This window comes from Chelonoidis abingdonii, chromosome 2 (assembly GCF_003597395.2).
Source record: "Chelonoidis abingdonii isolate Lonesome George chromosome 2, CheloAbing_2.0, whole genome shotgun sequence".
Classification (NCBI taxonomy): domain Eukaryota; kingdom Metazoa; phylum Chordata; order Testudines; family Testudinidae; genus Chelonoidis; species Chelonoidis abingdonii.
The window spans coordinates 195,720,304-195,745,294 of NC_133770.1; the positions used below are offsets into that span (position 1 = coordinate 195,720,304).

At 43.7% G+C, this 24,991-nt stretch overlaps 1 protein-coding gene across 10 annotated transcripts in view; it reads right to left on the minus strand.

The window, feature by feature from the left end:
- ZNF236 (zinc finger protein 236) overlaps positions 1-24,991 on the minus strand; it is a 200,841-nt gene that overhangs the window by 74,131 nt on the left and 101,719 nt on the right. For 8 of the 10 annotated variants that reach the window (XM_075062894.1, XM_075062898.1, XM_075062893.1 and 5 more), the window contains exons 19-24: positions 13,245-13,396; positions 12,854-13,066; positions 11,426-11,708; positions 10,705-10,808; positions 4,265-4,630; positions 2,182-2,327 (exon numbers count right to left, since the gene is read on the minus strand). In XM_075062894.1, coding sequence (XP_074918995.1) covers positions 2,182-2,327; positions 4,265-4,630; positions 10,705-10,808; positions 11,426-11,708; positions 12,854-13,066; positions 13,245-13,396 — 1,264 coding nt within the window. The remainder of the gene's footprint in view (positions 1-2,181; positions 2,328-4,264; positions 4,631-10,704; positions 10,809-11,425; positions 11,709-12,853; positions 13,067-13,244; positions 13,397-24,991) is intronic. The other 2 variants (XM_075062896.1, XM_075062892.1) reach the window with 1 other exon arrangement.

The following is a 24,991-nucleotide window of genomic DNA, read 5'->3' on the forward strand; positions in this document are numbered from 1 at the left end:
GCAGTCGTAGGCGAAGGCAGATAGAGATCCTGTGAGGAAACCCAGGCTGGCACTGAAATTTTTAGTCTTGGCTCCATGCCAAATAGCGGTAATAATGCCGGTGCCACAGGCGGTGCTGTGCTATTAATAGCAGGCTGCGGTGCCTCCCTGCCGCCCTCGGTGCCTGAGTTGTCGGTGCCGCATTCATTGCGGTGCCGATAGGTGCCACAATCAAGGCAGGCAACTGAAAGCCTGTAGCCTCCGCACCAGAGCCTCACGCTGCCGCCGAAAGCACAGGTGGGTTCAGCGCGGCACCGCATTCATCGCGGTGCCGATAGGTGCCACAATCGAGGCAGGCAACTGAAAGCCTGTCGCCTCGGCACCAGAGCCTCGCGCTGCCACCGAAAGCACAGGCGGGTGTAGCGCGGTACCGGAGGAGCCCGGCTCCTCAAACACTCAGGCGGGGAAACTGACGAGCTGGTAAGGAAACTGACGAGCTGAAAGGAGAATGTTTACCAGTGAAGTTTTCTCTTGATTGTGAGTGTTCTCTTCTAGCTGTCTTCTTAGGGTTTTTTTTTTTTTTTCTTTTTTTGAAGGATTAGAGCTGGGTCTGGAGGCAGAGTCCGCGCCAGGGTCTGAGGCAGACTGCAGGGATTTTTGAAGTAGAAGAAGTTTTATCTTTAACTCCTTGTTCTTCCTAGCTCTAGAGCTTAACTTAGTGCAGTGAGGGCATTTTGGGGGAATATGAGTGTTCCCCAAGCATTTTATACACTTAGAGTGTCCATCAGAAAGAGGGATAGAGTCCTTACAAGAGGAGCAGCGCTTAAAGCCTGTGGAGCCAGGCATATTTGAAGCGGCTGACAGAACGAGAAATTTTTTTTGTTTGTTTTTTGTTAACTAGTAGGAAGAAAAGTAGGTAACACTAACAGCTAAGTAACTGGAGAAAAAACTGGCTAACTACAGGTATTTTAAGATGAGGAAAGAAATATTAAGGAGTCTGCTGAGCTCCGTCTCAAGCCGGGGGCAGTAGAGAAGAAACTGAGGGTACCGGCCGCGCATGCTCTCTAGTGACATACTCAGAGTGAGTGACAGGTTCTAAGCATGCATGGCCGCTAGGAGTACTGCTGTAAAAATCTCCGATCAAAGGCGCAGGGGCGCACCGACACCTAAAGTGGAGCACCCACAGGGACATCTCTCGAAGAAGAAATACTATTTCTTTTATTATTTTTACAGTGGAAATATTTGTAATAAAAAATAATATAAAGTGAGCACTGTACACTTTACATTCTGTGTTGTAATTGAAATAAATATATTTGAAAATGCAGAAAAACATCCAAAATATTTAATAAATTTCAACTGGTATTCTATTGTTTAACAGCGTGATTATTTTTTGGGGTTAATCACACAAATTAACTGCGATTAATCGACAGCCCTAGTTTATTTACATACACGCTGCATTTAAGTATATGTAATTCAGATTTACATATGGGAGTTCTTGTATGTTTAAGACCAATAAAACTATACCAAGTCCACTTTTCCCCCCAGTGCGTTCAAAGTAAGCACTGAAACGTGGTTGAAGCCAAGAATTTTCTCTTCCTTTTTTTAAGCAAACATTTCTGCTGGATTATGTTCACAACTTTGTTGTCAAAAAATTAAACAATAAATCTAGAGATGGAGGGTGCTGATCAGGGCTGGCTTTAGGACGTGTAGGGCCTGATTCGAAAGAGCTGCTGCCGAACTGCTGCCAAAGACGGTGGCAGTTCGGTGGCAGCTCAATCGGTTGCTGCTGTTTTCAGCAGCACTTCGGCGCAAGGCCCGATTCCCGGGAATCTCCCTAAAGCCGGCTCTGCTGCTGATATAATGCAGTTTTCCTGCATTAAGTGGGAGAGCACTCTGTGAAAGACTGTAAACAGGAGGAAAATTTGAAGTAAAGTACTTTGGAAAACCAATGTTTTTAACGGATAAAAAGCAAGTTATAAAATTTGCATAAAATGTTTAGAAGAAAGGCCACTGAAAGCCAGAAACTCTAAGTTTTATTTTCAACACACACATATATACAAACCAAATATTTTTAATACTGTACAACATGGAATAATTACACACTGTACAGTGAAGTAAAGTTAATAGGGTTCTGCCAGGGCACAAGTAGTTTACACACAACACTCCATCCACTCTTATTAATAGAAATTAACAGTAACCTACCTGTAATGTGATGTTGTTAATACTGGCAGCATCTATTCCAGAAATTTGAACATTCTGTCCAACCAAATTAGTAGCAAGTTGTAACTGTATGCCTTCAAGAGTGGCCAAGCTACCATCTGTCAAGGACACAGTTAAGTCACCTCCAGCTACCAAAGAAAATAGTCATATTACAATTTTTTTTTTATCATTATTGGTCTCCTTTTTATCCAGTTTTTTTTTTAAATAAAATCATTCTGAAATATCTAAGCATTTGCAATTCTGTGAACCAAGAAAAATAAATTAGATTTAAGTAGTCAATGCTTAATTTTTTTAATTTAAAACAAATACGCATAATGTATTTAGAGGGGGAAAAAATCAAACTATTTAAGCAGTGAACAGCTTCTTTCATAAAGTAGAATAGTTTCAGAATGACTTTGGATTTCTAGACACAAAGGTGCAAATATTTCAATATTCTCATTTTTTGAACGTACATCCTCTCTGGATGTACAAGCGAGTCTCATCTTACGCAGGGGTTACGTTCTATGGTTAGCGCATAAAGCAAAAACCACGTATAGTCAAAATTACATTGAGTTGAATGGCGGGCGGAATTGCCCACATTACAGATACTGTATTAAAATTGTTATTTTTCTTTTTTTTTTTTGCCGACAGCATAAAGCTGAAATCGCGCATGTTAAATGCGTGTAAGATGCGACAGATCTGTAAAAAATGTCCTTTCACAAGTCACATAAGAACCATTTTAACAGCCAGATGGACCGCCATCTGTTCTGCTTTCTCTATTTTTAATCTTTGTGCTGCCAGAAAGATAAATTTGCTCCCACTACATCTACAGGATATACCTGTGCAGCATCAGGGGTTCGTGAGGTTATTTCATGGGGAGTCATGAGCTGTCAGCTTCCACCTCAAACCCCGCTTTGTATCCAGCATTTATAAGTGTGTTAAATATATAAAAGAAAGTGTTTTGAATTTAGAATCGGTGATCGCACTCAGAGGCTTGCTATGTGAAAGGGGTCATCAGTACAAAAGTTTGAGAACCACTGGCTTAGAAGGTTCATTACCCCATTCTGAGGTATATGAATATTCTGAAGGCTCCTCTTTCCACTCAAGCAAAACTCAAAAGGATGTAAAACTCCCACGAATTGAACCTGCCAATTAATGTTTACCAATACTGTGTGAACTGAAACCAGTCAGTTTCACCGAGTTCTATGTAACAGGTTAAAATCCAACCAGACAGGCTAAAATGATGGTGGTTACAACTTGATGGATATGTTAAGCATTTAAAAAAATGGAAGTAAATTTGTGGTAAGTCCTTGCTTACAAAGAAGGTTTAATCGGCAAAATTTTCAAAAGTGCCTTAAGATGCCTAAGTCTCATTTTCAAAAATGCTCAGGATGCTAACACCATTTATTTTCAATAAGATTTAGACTCCTAAGTGTCTAAGTCGCTTATGAAAATATTATCCCACACTTATGTTAATTTCTTCTGCCTTGCTCACTGTAATAGTTTTGTTAATTTTTGCTTTGAACAATTAACTGTAGGGAGGGATCTGTGCAACTGTAAAAATTCTGTATTTTAAATGCTTTTCTTCACATCCTCCACTAACGTAAATGAATTTTCCTAACGCTCACGGTTAAAAAAAATATTTTTAAAATGAATGGTGTACATAAAACATTAATTTTCTCTTATTTTACAGGAAAGAGCAATAGAATTTAATTAAAATAAACTGGAATGTGGAATCTCTAATTTAGGCTTCTATTTCATCTATATTGTCCTCATCTTTGTGTACAGCCCTACTGCAACATCACAACAAAATGAAATGATTTAAAAAAACAAAAGCTCAACTTGAATATGTTCTCTACTCCCCTAAGAATAATGAATCCTTAATAGACACACTACATGCTATCTTCACTGCTGAAAGCATCACCTTCACTCCTGAAAGCACCACTTTATAAGGAAGAGTCAAATAATGGCTTCAGTGGAAGTCTTATCTGAATAAGAACTATAATTTGTCTGTAAGCTTTCTCTAACAGAAATCAGAGCTTAGTATTTTGGCTAACTAAACCCAAATGAAAGTATTCATTTTTACCTGACATAGAAGCAGGAAGGATTGCCTGGCTCACAAGTCCTTGCTGAAGCAAATTTTGATCAAATTGACCTGTCAGAACAGAGTTATTCATGATAAAAACATTGGGATCTGTCGTGGAAGAATTAAGAAGATTCACTGGTTGTAATCCCTCAGCAGATGTACGGGTAACAGGCTTCCTGACCCTCTTGGTTTCCGGTTTATAGTGACACTGTATGTGCGTTTTTCTGCGTCCTGAAGTACGAAACCGTAAGTCACAGTGTGGACACTTAAATGGCTTTGCTCCTGTATGCAGACGCATATGCACTTTTAGACTCCCTTTGGTAGAAAAAGAATTACTGCATACATGGCAACTGAAGAGCTTCTGACCTGGACAACAAAAGAGAGAGCAAAAAGAAGAAATAATCAATAATTACCAGTAATGTATAACCATGTAAACAATTAGGGTTCTAAACAAATATGAAAAGGAAATTCAATCTGCAGTATTGTTAAAAAGATATTGGACATTTCAAAAAAGCTAAGATATGTTTGGCCTCACAACAAATCCAGAATCTTTTCCATTTACGTAGGTAAGTATAATGAGTTGTATCTTTTAAAAGAATCTCCTTTACATCCTCTCAACAGATTACTTCCAGATCCTGGAACCATGAAGGAACCATGTCTTCAAATAGAAAGTTCTAGATTCAGATGGAGAATTTGGCCTTCGTCCTGCAAGAAGTTTGGAGTCAACTGCAGGGTGATTGCTGGACAGACTGCCATGAGCATGAGGTAAGTATACTTTACATGTCGCGGCCATGTTGGAGCTACGAGAATGACTCTGGCCCATTCTACTTGTACCTGGTGAAGCACTTTGAACAGTAGGGGAAAGAGTGGAAAGTTGTAGAGGAGAGGTGCATCCCATATAATGAGGAGGGCGTCTCCCAGAGACTGGTGACCCAGACCCGCTCTTGAGCAGAATAGTAGGCACTCAGCATTTGCTGAACAAATCTATGTTCAAGAATCCCCAGTGCTTCAATATGTGTTGTAGGGCTCTTGTGTCTAACAGACTCTTCTGAGAATCTCCTGTTCAGGGCATCTGCCGTCATATTCTGGTATCCAGGTTGATATGTGGCAGAGATGTTGATGCCGTGCTGGATACTAGCTTCACAATTTTAGTGCTTCTGTGCACAGGGACTGGGACCTCACTTCCCCCATCAGCTAATATAAAACATGCAGGCCATGTTGTCCATCACTTCTCTTATGTAAGCATGCATTGTGGACTGTATATAATTCTAGAAGTTGATGTGCAATCCAGATTCTGAGGGGGACCACATACCCTGTACTGTGTAGGTCTGTAGACGTGATCCCCAACCAAGTAGGGAGGTGTTGTTTATCAGGATGAAGGACAGTATGGTTGGAGGAAAGGAACTCCCATGCAGACATTTCAGGGTTGCATCCACCAGTCTAATAAGTCTTTGACTTTGAGTGGTAATGAGAGAGGTTTGTGCAGCTGTGTCTATGGAGTATGTACATTGTCTGTAGTCATCCCTGCAGGCAGCGCATGCATAATCTGGTGTGTTTTACAATGAACGTGGCCACTTCCATATGACCAAGCAACTGTAGACGATTTCTGGTGGAGACCTGTAGGCTGGTTCTCACAGTAGAGATGAGAACGATTATCATGTAAAATCTGTGAGCTGGGAGGAAGGCTCTGGCCTTTATAGCATTCAGTTTGGGCCCGAATAAAATTCAGAGGTTGAACTGGTGTCTGTCATTTTTTGCATGTTTATCTAGCGGGCGAGTTTTGAGAAAAGATCCATTGTTCTTATGGCTTGGAACACATCAATTCTGGACAGAGCCTTGATGAGGCAGTCATCTAAATATGGGAATATCATAATCCCTTGTTTTCAGAGATGCACTGCCACCACTGCGAGAACTTTGGAAAATATCCTCGGCACTGTCGAAAGGGCAAAAGGCAGTACCTTGTATTGGTAATGGTCAGACCCTGGACAAATCTAAGGAACTATCTGTGGGAAGGATGTACAGTGATATAGAAGTATGTATCTTGGAGGTCAAGGGCCAAGAGCTAGTCCCCATTCCAGTGCTGGAATTATTGTTGATAACATGACCATATTGAATCATGTAGTTTGACAAATTTGTTGAGGTTCCTCAAATCTAGGATAGGTCTCCACCTGCCAGATTTCTTGTGGATTAGAAAACAGTGGGAATAAAAACCTTTCCCTGCGTTGGAATGGGACCAGTTCTACAGATCTCAGTCTCAGAAGGTGGTTTATGTCTTCTCGTAGAAGCTGTTTGTGAGAAGGGTCACTGAAGAGGGATGTGGTGGGGGGAATGAGCGAGGAATAGAACTGAATACCCGTTGCTGACGATTTCCAACACTCACTTGTTGGAGATGATTTGTCATCATTGTCATTACCACAGATGTCGTGCCGGATCAGACTGGTCTTTCTTGTCCTCTGGGAAATGATGACCGAATTCAAAGAATTCTGAATAGTTCATATGATTATATTTGGCTAGAACTGCTTCATAATTAATAATGTGAAACTGGAGCATAGCTAAGGAATATGCTTTGCGACTGTCCCTATGAGATAGGATTGTCCTGGAGTGGTGTTGCCATCCTCTCTCATGGCACCATACTGACCACAGGGAGCTGGGAGTAAGATGGGAGAATAGGAATTCCATGTCCATTGTGGGGAAATAGTACTTTATGTCCACTCACTTAAAGTCAGGTGGTATTCATGCTAGGGTCTGCCAGATTACCTTGGCTGGGTCCAACAATGTGATCTTTACCAATGTGGAGTTCTGTAAGATGACGAGCAACTTGTATTGTAGCTGTCTAACTTCCTCCCATGTGATCTGGAGATGTTCCACAGCATTGCAGACTAGTTCTTGAAAATGTTTTAAATCATCAGCCAATGTTGGAGGTGGTGACATGATGGTCTCATCAAGGGATGAAGTCATGTTCGCTGGTGGTGTAACATCTTCCTCCATTTCTTCCTCATGCTCTTCTAACAAGTCTGGGTCAGGAGGTCTAGAGACTGATGAGGATGGACAATGTATTTGTGCCTGTGTTTGATCTGTTGGCAGTTTGGGAAAGAGTGACCTATACGTGGCCCAAGGGTCCCAATAGGGCCAATGTGGGTGAATTAGCATATGGGGTTGCATTGATAGGGGTCCATACCAGAGACCTGGTTCAATTCCGGTCACTGGCTGGGTATCGAAGGTGACAGTATGATTCTCTGTGTGGAGCCTCTTGATATGATGGTAGGGTGCAAGGAGCAATGAAGTATTCCTCCTCACTAGAGAAGGATGGTGTCATGCTTAGTGCTGAAGGAGAATGATGTGGTATGCGTTGGGTCTCCAGAAGAGAGACATGAACAATGGAGAGGTCGGTTTGGAGGAGCAGCAACTCCAGGGTATCAGAGACTATCAGGTCTCGCGCACATCAGAACTCTTGCAGTACTGGCAGGAGCAACCGGTGGTTGTGCGTATTGCTGCAGAGATTATGGATACTTTTGGCACCAAAGGTGGAATGCTTTCTGTTGAACCACCAGTAGATGGTGCCGTGTGATTCACAGGTGCAGAGGGCTTGGACAGTGCTGACGCACTCAAAGTTGTTTGTTTAGTTGAAGTGGTCAGTGACAATTTTGAGATCCTTGAACTGTCCTTCTTGGTCCCGAGTGACAGTATTCCTTTACGTGGTCCTGCCTTGGATCTCTCAATAGCAGCAGTACTGCAGGTGACTGGATGGTCATAGAAGCTAGGCCTCATCTCCAAAGATATTTAGGCTTTCTAAATATAGAAAGCCTAAATAGGTAGGAGATGAGGCCTAGCTCAAAGGTAGGAGATGCCTTTCTTTGAGACAGCTCCTTGATGGGTGAGCTCAGGGCCCGTTTCTTCTCATCAGGGTAGGAGAGTTTAAATTGTCTTTTAGTAGTAGGCAGCGAATGGGGGTTAGCCGATGACAATGCCTATGGTGACCACTGCAGAGAGAGGTACTGGATTCAGGATCTGAGACTACTCGCACTGAGCTCTCCATTAACAAAAGTTTTAGTCTCAATTCACGGTCCTTTCTCGACCATGCCTTCAATTCGAGGCAGCGGGTGCACTTTTTTTTAATAAGTGCCCCTCTCACTCAGCATATGCACCATGAGTGACTGTCGCTCGTGGAGACAGGGAGGAAAGAGCAAAGGAAAAAAATGGGTTTTTTTTACATTTATAAAGGGTAGAAGGAAGAGAGAAAAATAAAAGAAATAGCCAGTAACTACAAACTTGCAACATAAGCACTAATGTTACTAAAGGTTCTTGGACAAACAAAGGGCTCTGCCAGGAATATCATCCCAGACCAAGGGCAGCTGAGAGGGATCTGAAGGTGGTTGGACCACTCAGTGCTATATACACGCAGCTCACAGCACGAAACAGGAAATGCTACCAAAGATCTCTGATCCTACGCACAGGGATGCTACCACACCTACAGTGGAGCACCCATAAGGACACTATTCGAAGAAGAACTTGCAATAGCAAGGCTAGAATCAAGCCAACAACCATTGTGGATGGTAAGAAAGAACTGAGGGAGGCCAGGGCAGCTCCACACCTTATACCTGCATGCAGCTGCAGGTAGCAGTAAAGGGCACGCTGGTGTCCTGACAGGCACTGCTGAGGGAAAAAAAATCTGTGATAACTGTGCACACGTTCTAGTATAGTGGAATGGACATGTGCAATTAGTCGAAGTAGCAGCACATGCTTCTGGCATACTGCGGCTCAAGTAAGGTACTAACTGAAACTCCCATACTTTACGTTTGTTCTTTCCTATCCAAACAAGAACTGTGGGCAGCATAGTATATACAGACACCCATACCACATAACATTTCAGACCTCTCTAAAAGTGATCGAAGGAAGGATTTCAGCCAATCGAGTGGATGATGAGTGAACCATGCTACTGTGTTTGGCCATTTCCTCTGACAAACTCTCAAACTAACTCCTGAACTAGTTAAACTCAGTTCTTTATGACAAGACTAATCTGCTCCCAGACGCTCTGTGGTTGGCCCAATCCACAACTCTTTACAACTGAATACCGAGGCTGTGGAAGGCTGTTCGGCCTAGAATTGTTACTAGTCAAGATGTGGCTTTAACTGATATCACAGGACTGTTTATTAAATTCTTGAATAGCAACTCAGACGTCCACAGATTATTTAGGGCAGGATTGCATAGCCTCAAAAAGGAGGCGGTTACTTTTGTTCAGTGAAACAAGTTTGGGATAACATTCATCAACACAGATACTGTCTGGAGTTTGTTAGACAGTGGGGAAAAAAAATACTGCTCCCTTGGCGTGAAAGGGGTCTTCATAAAACATAATAATCTTAAGTTATGGCATTATAAACCACTTGGGTCACTTTCTTACATGGTCAGAAAGAACAATATTACACAACATATTGATTCTGTAACCATTACTTCCGAGTAATAAATTACTTCAGAAGGGGCTGTATGAATAAGTTGTAAAAGTTCAGCCATAACAAACTAATACCAAAAGATACTCAGAGAAAGTTCTGTTACTTCATACATATATTATGGTAGAAGTCTATTAGTACAGGTATTTACAATCTACTGACGCTAGTCATGGTAACACACTGCAATTATTGCAACAATTTAGAAAAAGACTATTAATGCCAGCCCAAACTCCTTCTGCAGAAAAATGGCCTAAACACTTTCTACTTAGTGTTCCAAGATATTTAAATTGGTTTCATTTTCAAACTCATCAGACAAGAAAAAGTACTTTCTGGCGCATGGGTTGTATAAAGAAAAGTCTTCTGATTGTATATAATCCCCAAAACCTGCCCTTCCTGCCAAGAGCATCACTTAGGGCTTGTCTTGACTATCAGGGTAAGTCAACCTAAGTTACGCTACTTCAGCTATGTGCATAATGTAGCTGGAGTCAACGTAGCTTAGGTCGATTTACCCCGATGTCTTCACTGCGCTGCAATGACGGGAGAGGCTCTCCCGTTGATTTACCTTAATCTTCTTGGGGAGCTGGAGTACTGGAGTTGACCACAGCGTGCTCTGCGGTTGATTTAGTGGATCTTCAGTAGACCTACTAAATCGATCTCTGCTTCATCGACTGCAGCAGTGTCTATCTCCCCGTAGTGAAGACCAGCCCAAAGTGTTGGACTATTCCAACAGGTATGAAAGTAAAACATATAGCCATGCTTTGCTCATATTTCCCTGACACAGCTTATCATAAACCTTTTGATACATACAATGTTAAAACAATAGGTTTTATCAGCGACCACTATAAAAGAAATTATGGACTCAAAAGTGTTATCTAATGTTAACATTGTGCTTTTAATAGTGAAATATACTATATCTTCCAATATCTACAGATAAAAGAGCCCATTAAGAAGATAGCTAATGGAGCTGCAAGTACACAAGTTCAAACTCCTCCTTACCTGTGTGCGTTTTTACATGGCAATCCAGAGTAGACTTTACAGTAAAACTCTTTCCACATTCATCACATTTATATGGTTTCTCCCCAGTGTGGATACGAACATGCCTAGACAAAAATATGTTTTCTTGAATATATGTGTTGGTTAGCTTTCTTAAACAAACATATTAATTTCCATACCAATCATTTTGTATCTGTTATAGATCTTTAAAAAAAGTTCAGAAGTACTTAAACTTAAATGTACGGTTATACTACATACTCAGAGCTCTTGAAAGAGGACGTTCTGTTGGGGAGGCGGGATTTTTTTATTATTATTATTTTTTTTAAGATTTTTGCAATTCTTTTTCATTCCCCAAATAGATTTTTCATAGATATCAAAATTTTACTGCAATAAAAACCCACAATGTTACAAAACACCTGCATACAATTATTCATTGTAAGACTTTTAAATTACTAACTTAATTCAGGGAAATGGAAATGTGAGAAGAGAGCAATTGTAGTCAATTCTAGAGAATGAAATAGCAAGAAAACATTAGAGACTAATACGTGTAAAATCACTTTGGAAAAGAAAAATTGCTATATAACTGCTAGTGATTCCCCATAATGCATAGTGAGATAGACAAAAGTGAACTTGGCTATAAGAAGTTTGACAAAAAGCTAGTACTGTTAAATGTCCAGTAAAGAACTTAATACACCCAAAAGCATGACCCTCTGCTTCGCCTTACCTGACTAAATCACTGGGTTTTTTAAAGCTTTTGGGACAATAAGTACAACAATTGGCGTATTTGGGCTCCGCTTCCAGTTCTGCATGCTTATCTTTGATCTCACTGATTCTGTCCTTTTCCGCAGCAGACTGGACAAGAACTTTTTCTGAGACTGTGGCACTTTCTCGAGGTCTAATTTTTGCCAGTTCTGCTGTTTCTTCCTCCGTGAAAGTGATGACACCAGGACGAGACTTTCTAGAAGCAGTTCTTTCAGAATTTTCATCATCTTCTTCCACACATACAACTATTTAAAAACCACACAAAAAATCAGTTTAATCTAACCTGCAATTACGAACACTAACACGCCTTAATCAAAATCATAGTTATTGTATGATGTGTCTACATGGCAGAACTAAGGCTGTTTGGTGTCTTAACTATGCAAGTTTGGGTTACCTTTAAGTTTAACCTTAAAGCTAAATTTCCTGGTTTTATAATGCTTGTTTTTATGATAAATTACAACGTCTTGATAATGTATTTTACACCAAATTACTGATCAGTTTTTTCAACCTTAACTCCACTATAACACAGCTATATTCCCAATGGGAGACTGCCTAGTCCAGAGAACACAGCTATGGGAGAGAGTATACTGGATTCTAACTCTACCCACATCAAAAAAAATTGTTCATTAAGTCTCAAATACAGAATCTTTATAGTTAGTGAATAAGGAGCTAGAAAGTACCATACGTGACTTTCAGATTTCAAGCTGAGTATCCAGGCCTGGTGTTCTGCAGAAAATCATTTCTTTACTTATACTTAAAAAAAAAGGAATTTTTAGAGTTTTAGAGTAAAACTGCACTTTAAAACTCTGTAGAAAATACTGAAAGACCCAAAAAAATCCACTCTTGTGAGATCCTGAATTCATGGAAGTGCCCACGCACATTTCCAATAAAAAGTGAGCTTTTTTGCTGCTATATGATATGAATGAAGATAACCCTTTTTTTTAGCTAGAGACTGGAGCCAGAAAAGGAGCAGATTGACAGAATGTGAAAGGAAGATCTTAGTCAAAGCAGAAATATGAAAAGTATTCTTACAAGTCACTTGATATCTGCCCCATGAAACAAACAATTTTTAATAAATTATGGTAAGGTGCAAAGACCATTAATTACATTGGGATGGGATACCATGTATAGATGTATTGTAAACTATTGCTGGGTTGAATGTGTCAGACCTGTTCATAAGTATGTTCAGTTTCCTCTACTAGTTAATGTAAAGAAGCAATTTTACTGGCTTATTGGGCATAGTCTTGCATCTTGAAACAAGAGGGCATAAATTATAGTGCTAATATCACATGAATGCAATTTGCTGATAATCATTTTTGCCTGGCTTACAGTCAAGGTCTATTACAGTTAAGAAAAAAAAAAAATAAAAAAAAATAAAAAAGTTGTTCACCTCCTCCTCCGGCCTCTCCAGTTCCTGCTACTGCAGAGGAGACCGTCTGGTGTTTTTTCATGTGCTTTTTGCAGTGAACGGTTGTTCGGAAGCTTTCATCACAGAATGGGCACTTGTAAGGCTTCATGCTCATATGAGTTGCCATATGCCTGGTAAGGCTGCCATTGGTAGTGAAAGCTGTATTGCAAATGCTACAGCTGAATGCTTTAACTCCTTAAAGTAACAGAAAAAAATAATGTATTTTACTTGTCTGATTCACTTACACATAGAGAACATTAAGAGACAACAGCAACTTCCAAAAGGGAAGTAATATAAACAAATATGTATTTTCATAAGTGAGGCTTTTGGGTACACTATGAATTAACACAATATTAAAAAGCTACTCCATTACCTGTGTGAGTCTTCTCATGTGATTTAAGAACTCCTGAGGAAACAAATCCACGGCCACATAGCTGGCATTTATAAGGTTTCTCACCAGTGTGTGATCGTACATGCTGCTTCAAATGGCTGGATTTCTTAAAACCCTTGTTGCAATAGTCACATCTATTTAAACAAAGAAATGGTAGTTTTCAGGTTGTGCTATATTGATATTTATTATTGTCTTTCATTTGAACTCTACTGATGTAAGTCATTCTTGTTTAAACAAAGGAAAACGGCAGTGTAAGAGAACTCCTATTCTTGAATGTATGTATTTTAAATCACGTGTCCTCAAAGTTTTTCAGATTTTGTGAAGTTATATAGGGAGTATTTGACCACCTCAGTTTAGTACAAGCAGCATTCATAGCTTTGATATAATCAGTAGTATTTTTTGTTTTGCTATGGTCTAGTAAGATAATGCCAGCAAAGCAGATAAAACAATTCTGTAGGTAAACATACAGAGATATTTTTCAAATATACAGTTTTAGAAAGTATAAATTCCTCAGGTATAGACATGCGGTCACCAGGGGCTTTCCCTGTGGCCATGACAGCCGCCTGGGTGGTGATCGGGGGTGGAGGCGGCAAGCATCAGCTGCCCTCTCCCCTTCCCAATTACTCCTGGATGCTCTGCCCTTCATTACCTCTGGAGACAGGAGGGACATACAATGCTGATGAAGCAGCGGGGGGGGGGGGGGTGTTTAGAGACAGTGGGCACAGACCCTAAGCACCAACCCCGGGTGCCAACCCCCCGGCAAGTGCTGATCCCGGATGCCAACACTGACCCCTAACTCTGGTCATGTGACAGCAGCTGCGAACCCCAAGTGCCAACCCCCAGCCCTGGCTGCTGGCCCCAGTTGCTGACTCTGGGCTCTGGCGGGCGCAGGCTCTGGGCACCGATCCCTGGGTGCATAGCTCCAGTGCAGATTGCAGACTCCAGCGGGTGCTGGAGCTGGGCGCCTACCCCCAGCCCTAGTCATGCAGCAGCAGGTACAGATCCAAGGGCAGACCCCAAGTGCCAACAGCCAGCCACGTGGCATAGGGTGCTGATCCCCTGCATTAGACAAAGAGCACCAATCACATGGCAGCTGGCTTCAGTGAGTGCTCATCCTGGATGCCGACAATGAGTCCCAGTCGCACGGCAGCAGACTCCACAGACTCCAAGCAGTGGCCCTGGATGCTGACCCCTGGACACATGGAGGAGGTGCTGACCCCCAGCCCTGCTTACACAGCAATGGATGCCGGCCCTGGATGCCAACCCCTAGCTCCAGCCATGCAGCAGCAGGTGAGGAGCCCAGGTGCTGACCCCTGGACACGTGGGAGTTGACAGTGATCCCCTGGTCATGTTGGAGTTGACAATGATCCCCAGCCCTGCCAACACAGCAGCAGGCACCAACCTTGGGCTCCTGCGGGTGCTGGCCCAAAGTGCCGATCATCAGCCCCAATTACATGGCAGCGCCCCTCACAACCCTCCATCCAGGTCTTAATTTGCCAGGATTTGCTGTGAAAAATTATATTAACGAACATACAAATATCACTTTTCACAGCACACTTAGCACCCACCAGCAGCCGCCACTCTCTGGCTGCCCAGCTTGAGCCCTGACACTTCTTTCATTACAAATTAAGCACTGCCCCCATCATTTACTGAGGGGAGGGATAGCACAGCGCTTTGAGCATTGGCCTGCTAAACCCAGGGTTGTAAGTTCAATCCTTGAGAGGGCCATTTAGGGATCTGGAGCAAACATCTGTCTGGGGATTAGTCCTGCTTTGAGCAGGAGGTTGGAGTAGATGACCTCCTGAGGTCCCTTCCAACCCTGACATTCTATGATATCCCTAGTTCCCGCTGCCTCTCTGGGCTCCCTACCTACCACCCCATCGCCCATGGGCCCTGCTGCCTTCTCTCCATTGTCCTGAGTTTCCTTCTGTGGCCTCAAACTCCAGGCCTGGACCGCTCCTTGCCTCTTGACCCTGGCGCTCCCCACACCCCGGCACAGTGTGTGGTTGCCCACATCACCCACCCATAAGGCCCTGTTCAGTCCTGGTTAAATCCACATTGTCCTGCTCCACCAAATACAGAAGTCAAAATACTCCTATGTACCCGAGTGCCCCAACAATTGCAGAGATGTAAAGTTTTAAAGTTGTCTTGTAAACGCCATAAATCACAATGCATACTCATTCCCTTCTACATATTGCTACAGTTCAGCCAGAGCTGAATTACATAGGTGTGGTTTCCTTTCAAGTCACAAAACGTTTTCATACTGTGTTTACATCTCCCACTACTGTAGCTCCGTAAGCAGCTATTGGTCAATGTCATCATCGACAAGGTCACTGTGTGGTGTTTGAGTAGGCTGAGATTGTTTGTGGCAGAAGGCAAAAGACTTAAAGACACGAATGAATATCAAAGTTTTTCAACAAATCAGCACCAGAATGTGACCCTGAATGGGATACAGAGATGGTCCCACCTCCTGCTAAGAAAAGCAAAACATGGATGGAAGAAAAACAAACATTTCAAGACCTGTGGTAAAAGCGGTTTCTTGTATTTCTGAAGTTGTCTGATTCACTTTCTAAGCAAGCTGCAGTGTGCACTGTTTGTAAGGGAGAAATTCATCAAATCAAAATTGATACAATACAGCGTCAATATACACTAATGCACAGGAACTTGAAACAGAACTACCATAAGGTGCAAACTGTTACATGATACAAAACCCAAGTTCAAAATATAACAGCGGCAGCTCAGAGATTTTTTTGAATAAAGTGGATCAGATTTGCATGGCTACTTTTAAAGTTTCACTACTTTGGGGGAAAGCAAGGAAATTATTTTTGATTGTTTCCGGGATAGAAAAGACAGCTACCTTTTTATAACTGGTGTTCTTCAAGATGTGTTGCTCATGTCCATTCCATTGTAGGTGTGTGCTCTCACCACGTACACCGGTGCTGGAATTTTTTCCCCTCAGTGTCATTTGTAGGGGACTGGCTCTGGTGCCCTGTGGAGTGGCATGCGTATCCACCAGTATAAGGGGGGCTGCTGGCTCCCCCCACCCTCAGTTCCTTCTTGTAAGAAACTCCCAACAGTGGAGAAGGAGGGTGGGTCATGGAAGGGACATGAGCAACACATCTTGAAGAATGCCAGTAACAAAAAGGTAACTAACTGTCTTTTCTTCGAGTGCTTGCTCATTTCCATTCCATTATAGGTGATTCCCAAGCAGTACCACCGGAGGCTGTTAGGAGTTCATGGATGTGTCGACTACAACACAATCCAGCGGGGTCTCTGTGACAGAACCAGTCACACATCTCTTGTGAGAACAATTTACCCTGGACACGAGGGTGGAAGGCCGATATGGCTGCCAGGTGCACCTTGACCGAAGAGAAGGCAAGGCCCTGGTGCTTTAAGTGAAGCAGGTAATCCACGATGGACTGCAGAAACAACTGGGCTGGGGAGATGTTGCACTCCGATGCCCAGCAGGAGAAGTGCTTCCACTTCGCTACTTAAATTGCTCTGGTGACGGACTTACAAAAGGCTCTCTCGGAAAGCAGAATCTTGCTAGAACAGGCCTGTTCCTCTGGGTTCAGCCATGAAGCATCCAAGCTGTGAGGTGAAGAGAGGTAAGATTTGGGTGCAGGAGCCGACCGTGGTCATCTGAGAGCAGGTCCGGGTGGCTGGCCTGTAGCCACAGGGCTGCCACAGCCAGTTCCATGAGTGCACTGTACCAACGCTGGTAAGGCCACACTGGGGCGATCATGACGACTCATGATGTCCCCCTTGATTTTCAACAGGACTTTGCCGATAAGCAGAATCAGTGGAAATGTGTACATCAGGTCTCCCAACCATGACAGGAGAAAGGTATCGGAAAGGTTGCCCCTGCCAAGGCCCTGGAGAGAGCAGAACTGATTACACTTACTGTTCTGTCTGGTGGCAAACAGGTCCATTCAGGAAGCCCCCCACTTTCGGAAGAGTGCCTCGATTACCTCTGAGTGGAGTGACCACTCATGGTGACAGAAGGACCTGCTGAGGCAATCCGCCAGCCTGTTCTGGACACCAGGAAGATGCGAGGCTTCCAGGTGCATCGTATGCTGGATGCAGAAGTCCCACAGATGTAGGGCTTCCAGGCAGAGAGCCAATGAGCACGCTCCCCCTTGCCTGTTGATGTAGAACATCAAGGCAATATTGTCTGTCAACATCTGCACTACCTGGCCAGAAAGCTTAGGTAGGAAGATTCTGCAGGCTAGGCAGATGCCCCTGTGCTCCGTGATGTTTATATGTAACACAAGTTCCTCCCGAAACCGTGGCCCTTGAGTCTGCAGCATACCGAGATGTGCTCCCCAACCAAGGTAGAAGGCATCCGATATCATGGAGACTGTGAGTCGTGGACTCTTGAAGGGCACTCCTTCCAGCACCAACTTCAGGTCAGTCCACCACTGCAGAGAGGTGAGTATTTCGGGGCGACCGCAAAGACCTTGTCTAGGGGGTGCCTGGACAGGGAACAGACTGTCAGCTAGCCACATTTGAAGGGGGTGCAGTCTGAGCCTCGCACAGTGGACGACAAACATGCATGCTGTCATGTGACCCAGTAGTCTGAGACAGACCCAGGCCGTGGTGAGCAGATGTGTGGCGATGTTGGCAATTAGATCTGACATTACCCAGAACCTGTGGTCTGGCAGAACGCTCTGGCTCGGGAAGAGTCGAGAACCACTCCGACAAACAATCCACAAGACCAAGATTAATATTGATTTTTGTTCATTTATCAGCAGGTCCAGTGTTCAACAAGTGGCTTGCAAGCATCTTGATGCATTGGATCTGGACAGGCCCCTGATGAGCCAGTCGTCAAGGTACATGTAAATTTGGATACCTCGACATCTGAGCATCACACCACCACCAGCATGCATTTGGTAAACACAACCGGCATTGCTGCCAGGCCAAACAGGAGCACCACAAATTGGTAGTGCGCAGTCCCACCCATGAAACGTAGGAATCATCTGTGAGCACTGAAAATCAGTATGTGAAAACAAACATCTTTCAAACTGAGGGAGGTGTACCAGTCTCCTGGGATCCTGGGAAGGAATAATGGATGCCAGGGAGACCACATGAAACTTCAACTTCTTGAGATACTTGTTAAGGTTCTGCAGGTCGAGGATGAGCCATAGACCTCATTTGGCCTTTGAGATGGGGGGGGGGGGGAAGCAGGAGTAAAACTCCGTATCCCTTAAGTGCAGTGGGACTTCCTCCTGGGCTCCCACTCAGAGAAGGCCTTGTACCTCCTGGGCAAGCAGATGTTCATGACGAGGGTCCTGAAAAGGGATGGGGAAGTGGAGTGGGAGAGGAGGGATAGAAATAAACTGGAGGATATATCCCCCTGCTACTGTGCTGAGGACCCACCAGTCCAATGCTATAGAGGCCCAGGCAGGGAGGAAGGTGACAGGAGGTTGGAAAACAACAAGGGAGCAGGATACAGGGTGGAAGGTCGCCCTTGAGCACACACTCACAATGCCTGCTTACCACCCTGCTGGTTACAGAGTGGAGCTCAAATGAGTTGAAGAAGCTGGCTGGTTGCCTTGCCAGTGCTTATAGCCCTTGCCCTTTTTCCGGAAGGGCTCTGACCAAGGTTAGCTGCCGAATCTATGGATCTGTTGCAGCTTAAACCATCTCCTTGCCAGCTGCGGCATGTATAGGCCAGCCTAGGGTGTGCAAAGTGGCAGTCCATGGCCCAAGGAGTCTGAGGGTTCTGCTAACTCCTTGGCTTCCAGCCCCAAGTTGGAGGTGACCCTCTTTCAGAGCTCCTGGTGAGCTTTGGCATTGTCCCAGGAAACTGGGTGAGAGGGTCCTGCTATTGTCTCATCAGGTGAAGATGATGAGGAGGCAGATACAGGAGGATCTCCCAACTCTGCCGCCACTACCACTGGAGCCTCATCCAAAGCTGGCTGGGCCTGGGGAGCTTGCTCAGACTCCATGTCTGAGTTCGGGGGCGGGCGTTAGACTGTTGTCGACAGTTTGTTGCACGCCCCCAAGGCCCCTCGGGTTTCAGAGCTGCCAAGGGGCAGGCCTCTGGCCATGTGGCCATGCTGTCACTGGTTGCCCAGCAGGGAATGCCGATGCCCGACAGCTGGCCCTGGCTCATGGGCAGGATCTCCTCCTCACTGTCAGAACCCGAGGAGAGGGATACATGTCTGGGGGACCAGACCGGTACTGAAGCCTCCTGTCTACTTCAGTTCATTCAGCCTTGGCCCCGAGCCTCTGTTGAGGATCTGTAGGAAGGCAATGGATCACGGTGCCACGATCTCGGTTACCGGCTCTGGTATTCAATGGATTAGTGATGGAACCCCGGTGATTGATGCCTTATGCTTCGCTCGTGGTGCCACTCTGTCGAGCAGGAGTTCGAGCATGAGCCGGCCAATTGACGAGTTGGAGACCGTCAACATGCTCACGGTGAGCCGTACTGCTGGTCCAGCGACCAGTGCCATGGATCCAGGGACCAACATCTTGACACCGCAGAGCTGTGCCGTGTGCTGGGTGAGCAGCTAAGATGCTTCCAGTACTGGGTCTCTGAGCACTGGTGCCATGCCTCTGTGGGTCTGTGCCAGTCCACTGGTGATCAACACTTCGAGCCCGAGGAATGCTGCCTGGAATCCCTGGACCAATGCTGAGGACTCCAGCAAGCCAGCCAGCCCGTGGGCTGGTGCCGTTACTCAGGTGAGCGTTGATGGGGCACCTCCTACAGTGAGGAGCAGTGCCGTAATGATGGGGACTGTTGGAAGGGTTCCAAGGCCAGTTTACTCCTCGAACGGGGTACATCCGTAGCCAGTGTGGGTGACACTGGCAGGGACAGGATGGCTTTTGTGGCCAGCATGGATAGCACCACCAGGTGCCGAGTAACTCTGCCGTTCCCTGGGGTGGTGGGGAGGTCCTGAAGTGGGCTCGGGTGCTCAGCAGGAGTCAGGGCCCAACCTCCAGCGGGGGGGAAGAGCTGCCCCTCGTGAGTCTTTGCTCTCCTCCAGCCCTCTCCTTTCCCTTATGGGACATAGGAGAATGTCCTCTCCCAGCCCTTCTTTATTTTTTAGCTGATATCAAGGATGGGGATTGGTGCCAGCAGCACACTCCGCACCAAATCCACAGTGCTGGGAGCAGAGTCCGCCCTGGTCGGCTCTGAGGCCAGCATAAGGGCTGACTCCATAAGGAGTGCTCAGAAACTAACATCCCGCTCCTTCTTGGTCCGCTGTCAAACTCTTGCAAATGCAACACTTGTCACTAAAGTGGGTTTCCCCTAAACACTTCCCCATGGAAGCTGATTGATCACTGACTGGCACAGGATTTTTTGGAGCATTCACAAAGTTTGAAGCCCAGGGACCAGGACATGCCCCATCCCTAGGCTAAGTCCCGTTTGGGACTAACAAACTGCACCAAAACTACACTAAAAGACCTATAAAACTAACAATTTTATAACAACTATATACAAAAAAAGTTTGCAACTGGGTACAGTTGAGAAGGATAGGCTTGCCGAGGCAAGGAGACATTACAGCACCGTCACTAGTGGCAAGAAGGAACTGAGAGTGGGGGCAGCTGGCGGTGACCCTTACACTGGTGCTTACACGCACCACTTGAGGGTGTCAGAGGTAGTTCCCTACAGATATCACTAAGGGAAAAACTTCCAGCACTGGTGCATGTGGCAAGCACACACATCTACAATGGAATGGACATGAGCAAGCACTCGAAGAATGGAGGAGTGCCGTGTTAGCTTTGACAATCTCTGTGGCTTGACAGCCGATGGGGCATCACCTATGGAAAGTGCATGAGTAGGGGTGTTGAACTTCTTCCAAAAAGGTACACAAACTTTTTTTTGTTTCACTGTTTTGCCCACCAACAAGTACCAATTATACTCAGTCATAAGCCGAATATTTTTGGTAAAAAAGTGATGCATCAAAGAGCAGGAGTTGGCTTATAAACAGGTCTACACCAAAATTTGATGGATTTTAAACTCTATGGAATCATTGACTTGAATATCTAATACACTGTCATTTTGTTTACCTGGAGCATCTGCAGGTATGGAGCCCCTCAGCTCCCAGTGGCCGTAGTTTGCCGTTCCCAGCCAATGGGAGCTGTGGGAAGTGGTGCCAGCCGCGGCCACTGGGAGCTGAGGGGCTCCGTGCCTGTGAAGGCTCCAGGTAAATAAAATGTCCAGGCCTGCTAGTGGCTTACCCTAACAGGCCAGGAGCCAAAGTTTTCCAACCCCTGAAATATAGGATCGGCTTGTGAAAGAACCATACAGTTTTTGCTATTTTTACCTATCCATCTTGAGGGGGTCAGCTTATAAATGAATGGGCTAATGAACGAGTATATACGGTACTTGTCAGTAAGGCTTCAATGAAAAGTATGGACTGAATCCATAGTGAAAAAAATGCATCAACGCTGTCAACCCTGAGCGAAATGAGCTGAGATACACACACAGTGCTGCTGAATTACAACCCAGTCCGCTGGCTTAGTTTTAATTACAGTGTACAGAGGCTGTTTGAGCTCCAAGTAGAGTAGTAAAGTTTAGAATAAAGTTTCACCAAAAATAGAGCGCCAAAAGCAACAAGATCCAGAAGTACATGGTTGCCTGCTCTTTTTGAAGAGTTTTTACCAAAACTTGCTTCCTTGAGCCTGGAGCTTCAAAACCTCAGCTAACTATATTTGATAGCATTGAAATAATTAATATGTTTAGATTGACAATCACCGACATCGTCCAGCACCTCCAAGAGGAACAGGACTTCTCAGTTTTTTACTAGCTTAATCGGTTTCTCAGCTCTCAGGATGAGAATGTGCAGCATTGTCATAAACAGATAGCTAAGGGTTAATGTCTCTTTCACCTGTAAAGGATTAACAAACAGTGACCTGCAACACCTGACCAGAGGACCAATCAGGAGACAAGATACTTTCAAATATCGGTGGAGGGAAGTTTTTGTTTGTGTGTTCTCTTCTTCGTCTGTGTTCTCTCTGGGATTTGAGAGTGACCGGACGTACTACAGGCTCTAATTTTCTATTCAAGTAGTAAGTGCAAGTAGAAAGGCAGTTTAGTCTTTTTAATTGGTTTTCTTTATTTGCAAATGTGTATCTGGCTGGTAGAGTTTTAATGTGTATTTGGCTGAAAGTATTTTAAATTGTATTTCTGCTGGAAGAGGCTTTTTCTCCAGTTTCTATAAGCTGAAAGACCCTGTAATATTCCATCTTGAATTTACAGTGATTATCTTTATTCTCCTTTCTTTTATTAAACGTTTTTCTCTTTAAGACCTGATTATTTTTTTCCCCTTGTTAAGGCAAAGGAACTGAGTCTGTACTCACCAGGGAATTGGTGGGGAGAAGGAGTAGTGAGGGAGGAAGGAGGAAAGGTGAATTTCTTCTGTGTTTTAGATTCACGGAGCTTGAATCTGTCTCTCTCTCCAGGATAACCCAGGAGGGAAAAGCCTGGGACAGGGGGAGAAACAACCTGATTTCTCTGTATTGTGATTCAAGAAGTTTGAATCACGGTGATCTCCTAGTGTACCCAGAGCAAGAAAGGAGGGGGAAGGGAAATGGTTTATTCCCCTTTGTTGTGAGACTCAAGGAATTTGGGTCTTGGGGTCCCCACAGAAGGTTTTGGGGAGACCAGAGTTTATCAGGCACTCCAAGTCCTGATTGGTGGCAGCTTATCAGATCTAAGCTGGTAATTAAGCTTAGAGGAATTCACGCTGGTACCCCATTTTTTTGGACTCTAAGGTTCAGATTGGGGAAAGATATTATGACAAGCATAAACTTGGCTTAGCTGTAACCAAATACCTAAGTATCCTCTTGGAGGAACTTGAAAATCGTTTCAGTGAGGGAAACTTTTTCCATCAGTACACCTTTGTGACTGACCCGTTCAACAATTCTGGTCAGGTTTTTTGCTGTAAACAAACTAACTGCCTTGCAAAACAGATTAGCTTCCTTTGACTCTTTAGATTTAAGCAATCTCAAGTTCCTCATGGTGAAAACATGCAATGATTCAAGAATGAAAATATACTTCAGTTAACCCAGTGCTACAATATAGCAGTTCTGAAGTAATATGTACATGTTTGAGGACACCTACAAGCCTCTAGCTAAAGTTGCTTTGTTTTTCTTATCCCTGTTTTTACTATTCTGCTGTGTGACAGGGCATTCAGTCCACTGCATTTTCTGAAGAACAAGTACCGAAACTGCCTCACTGATGCTAACCTGGAAATCTCCCTTCTAGTTTCACAGGGAACCTGAGATCCTGCAGACTTTCTATTCAAAGAACTCTTGAACATTTGCAAATAGTCTGTTCCACACAATTATTATTATTTGGACTTCTATTATGTCAAAGCATTTTTAAGTTTACTTTAGAATTGTTGTACAGACCAAAAAAGCAAAAGAATTAACAACAAAAAAGACAAGAATGTGCAAAGCACCTTATTTGTATTTCTATACTGTTTAGGTCCAGTAAAGAATAAAGACAACTGCGCATTATTTAATTTAATCATTGAGTCTATAAAAAAACAACTACATAAATAGATTACAATGATTCGGATGTATATATGTGCATATTTATTTATTTTTCCTAAAGTTAATAAAATATTTTATGAAAAAAGTGTCAGTGTGCCCATCACCAATAATTTGTGGCTGAACTCTGAGGCCACCAAAAAATTTGTTGGGAGAACTCTGATCACAAATGTCTTATCACATTCTAATTACCTGCACGCTGCAATGTATTTGTTACATTCTTTGTGCTAGACTGATTCCTCTGGGTCTTAATTGCAGGAGCTGATAACTCTTAGACTGCACCCTTTGGATGGGTTCTATTTATTGTTTAATAAAAATATCCTTGGTCTTCTGGTTTCTCCAAATCCCATCACATGTAATTCAAATCCTTGTCCATCTTAGGGCTTGTCTTCACTACGGGGCTAAGCCTACCTAAGTTACGCTACTTCAGTTACATGAACAATGTAGCTGGAGTAGACGCAGTTTAGGTCGACTTAGCCCAGTGTCTTCATGGCACTGAGTCAATGGGAGACACTCTCCGGTCGACTTCCCTTACTCTTCTCAGAGAGCTGGAGTACCAGGACTGACCAGAGCGCACTCTACCATCGATTTAGCAGATCTTCACTAGACCCGCTAAATCAATTGCTGCTTCATCAATTGCAGCACCGTTTATCTCCCTGGTAGAGGAGACCAGCCCTAAGTTACCTAAAACAAGTGCAACAGCAACTTATAAAGTGGCGCAACAATGGTGGCATTTTGTCCAGAATCATTGGGAAACAACAACAGAATTCAGTTCTTAATAGCTCTAGCACACACACACTCTATGAGCTTGGACAAGTTATCTAATTTTTGCGTTCCTCAGCTTCCTCAACTGGGAAATGAGGATATCCTTGTGAGGAAGAGTAAGTTATTTGTGAAGATTAATTCATTAACATTTGCAATGTCCATTGAGAGTGGAAGCAGATAAGGTTAAAATTTTACATACAAAAAGTTTTTCTGATCAAAATTGGCCTTTTCTGGAAAAGAAACTTTTCACAAAAAATTGTCAACACATGGTAAATCTTCTTTTGTGAAATTTACCATGTTATGCATCGGTTTTGATGCATATCATTCCATTGCTAACATTTTTGAATGCTAAAAACATCTTTTTTTGGCAGCAAAAATATTTCATATTGATTTCACGCATTACCTTAATAAACATTCCAATTATTTAAAAAAAATCCCTGGAAGTTTCATAAAAA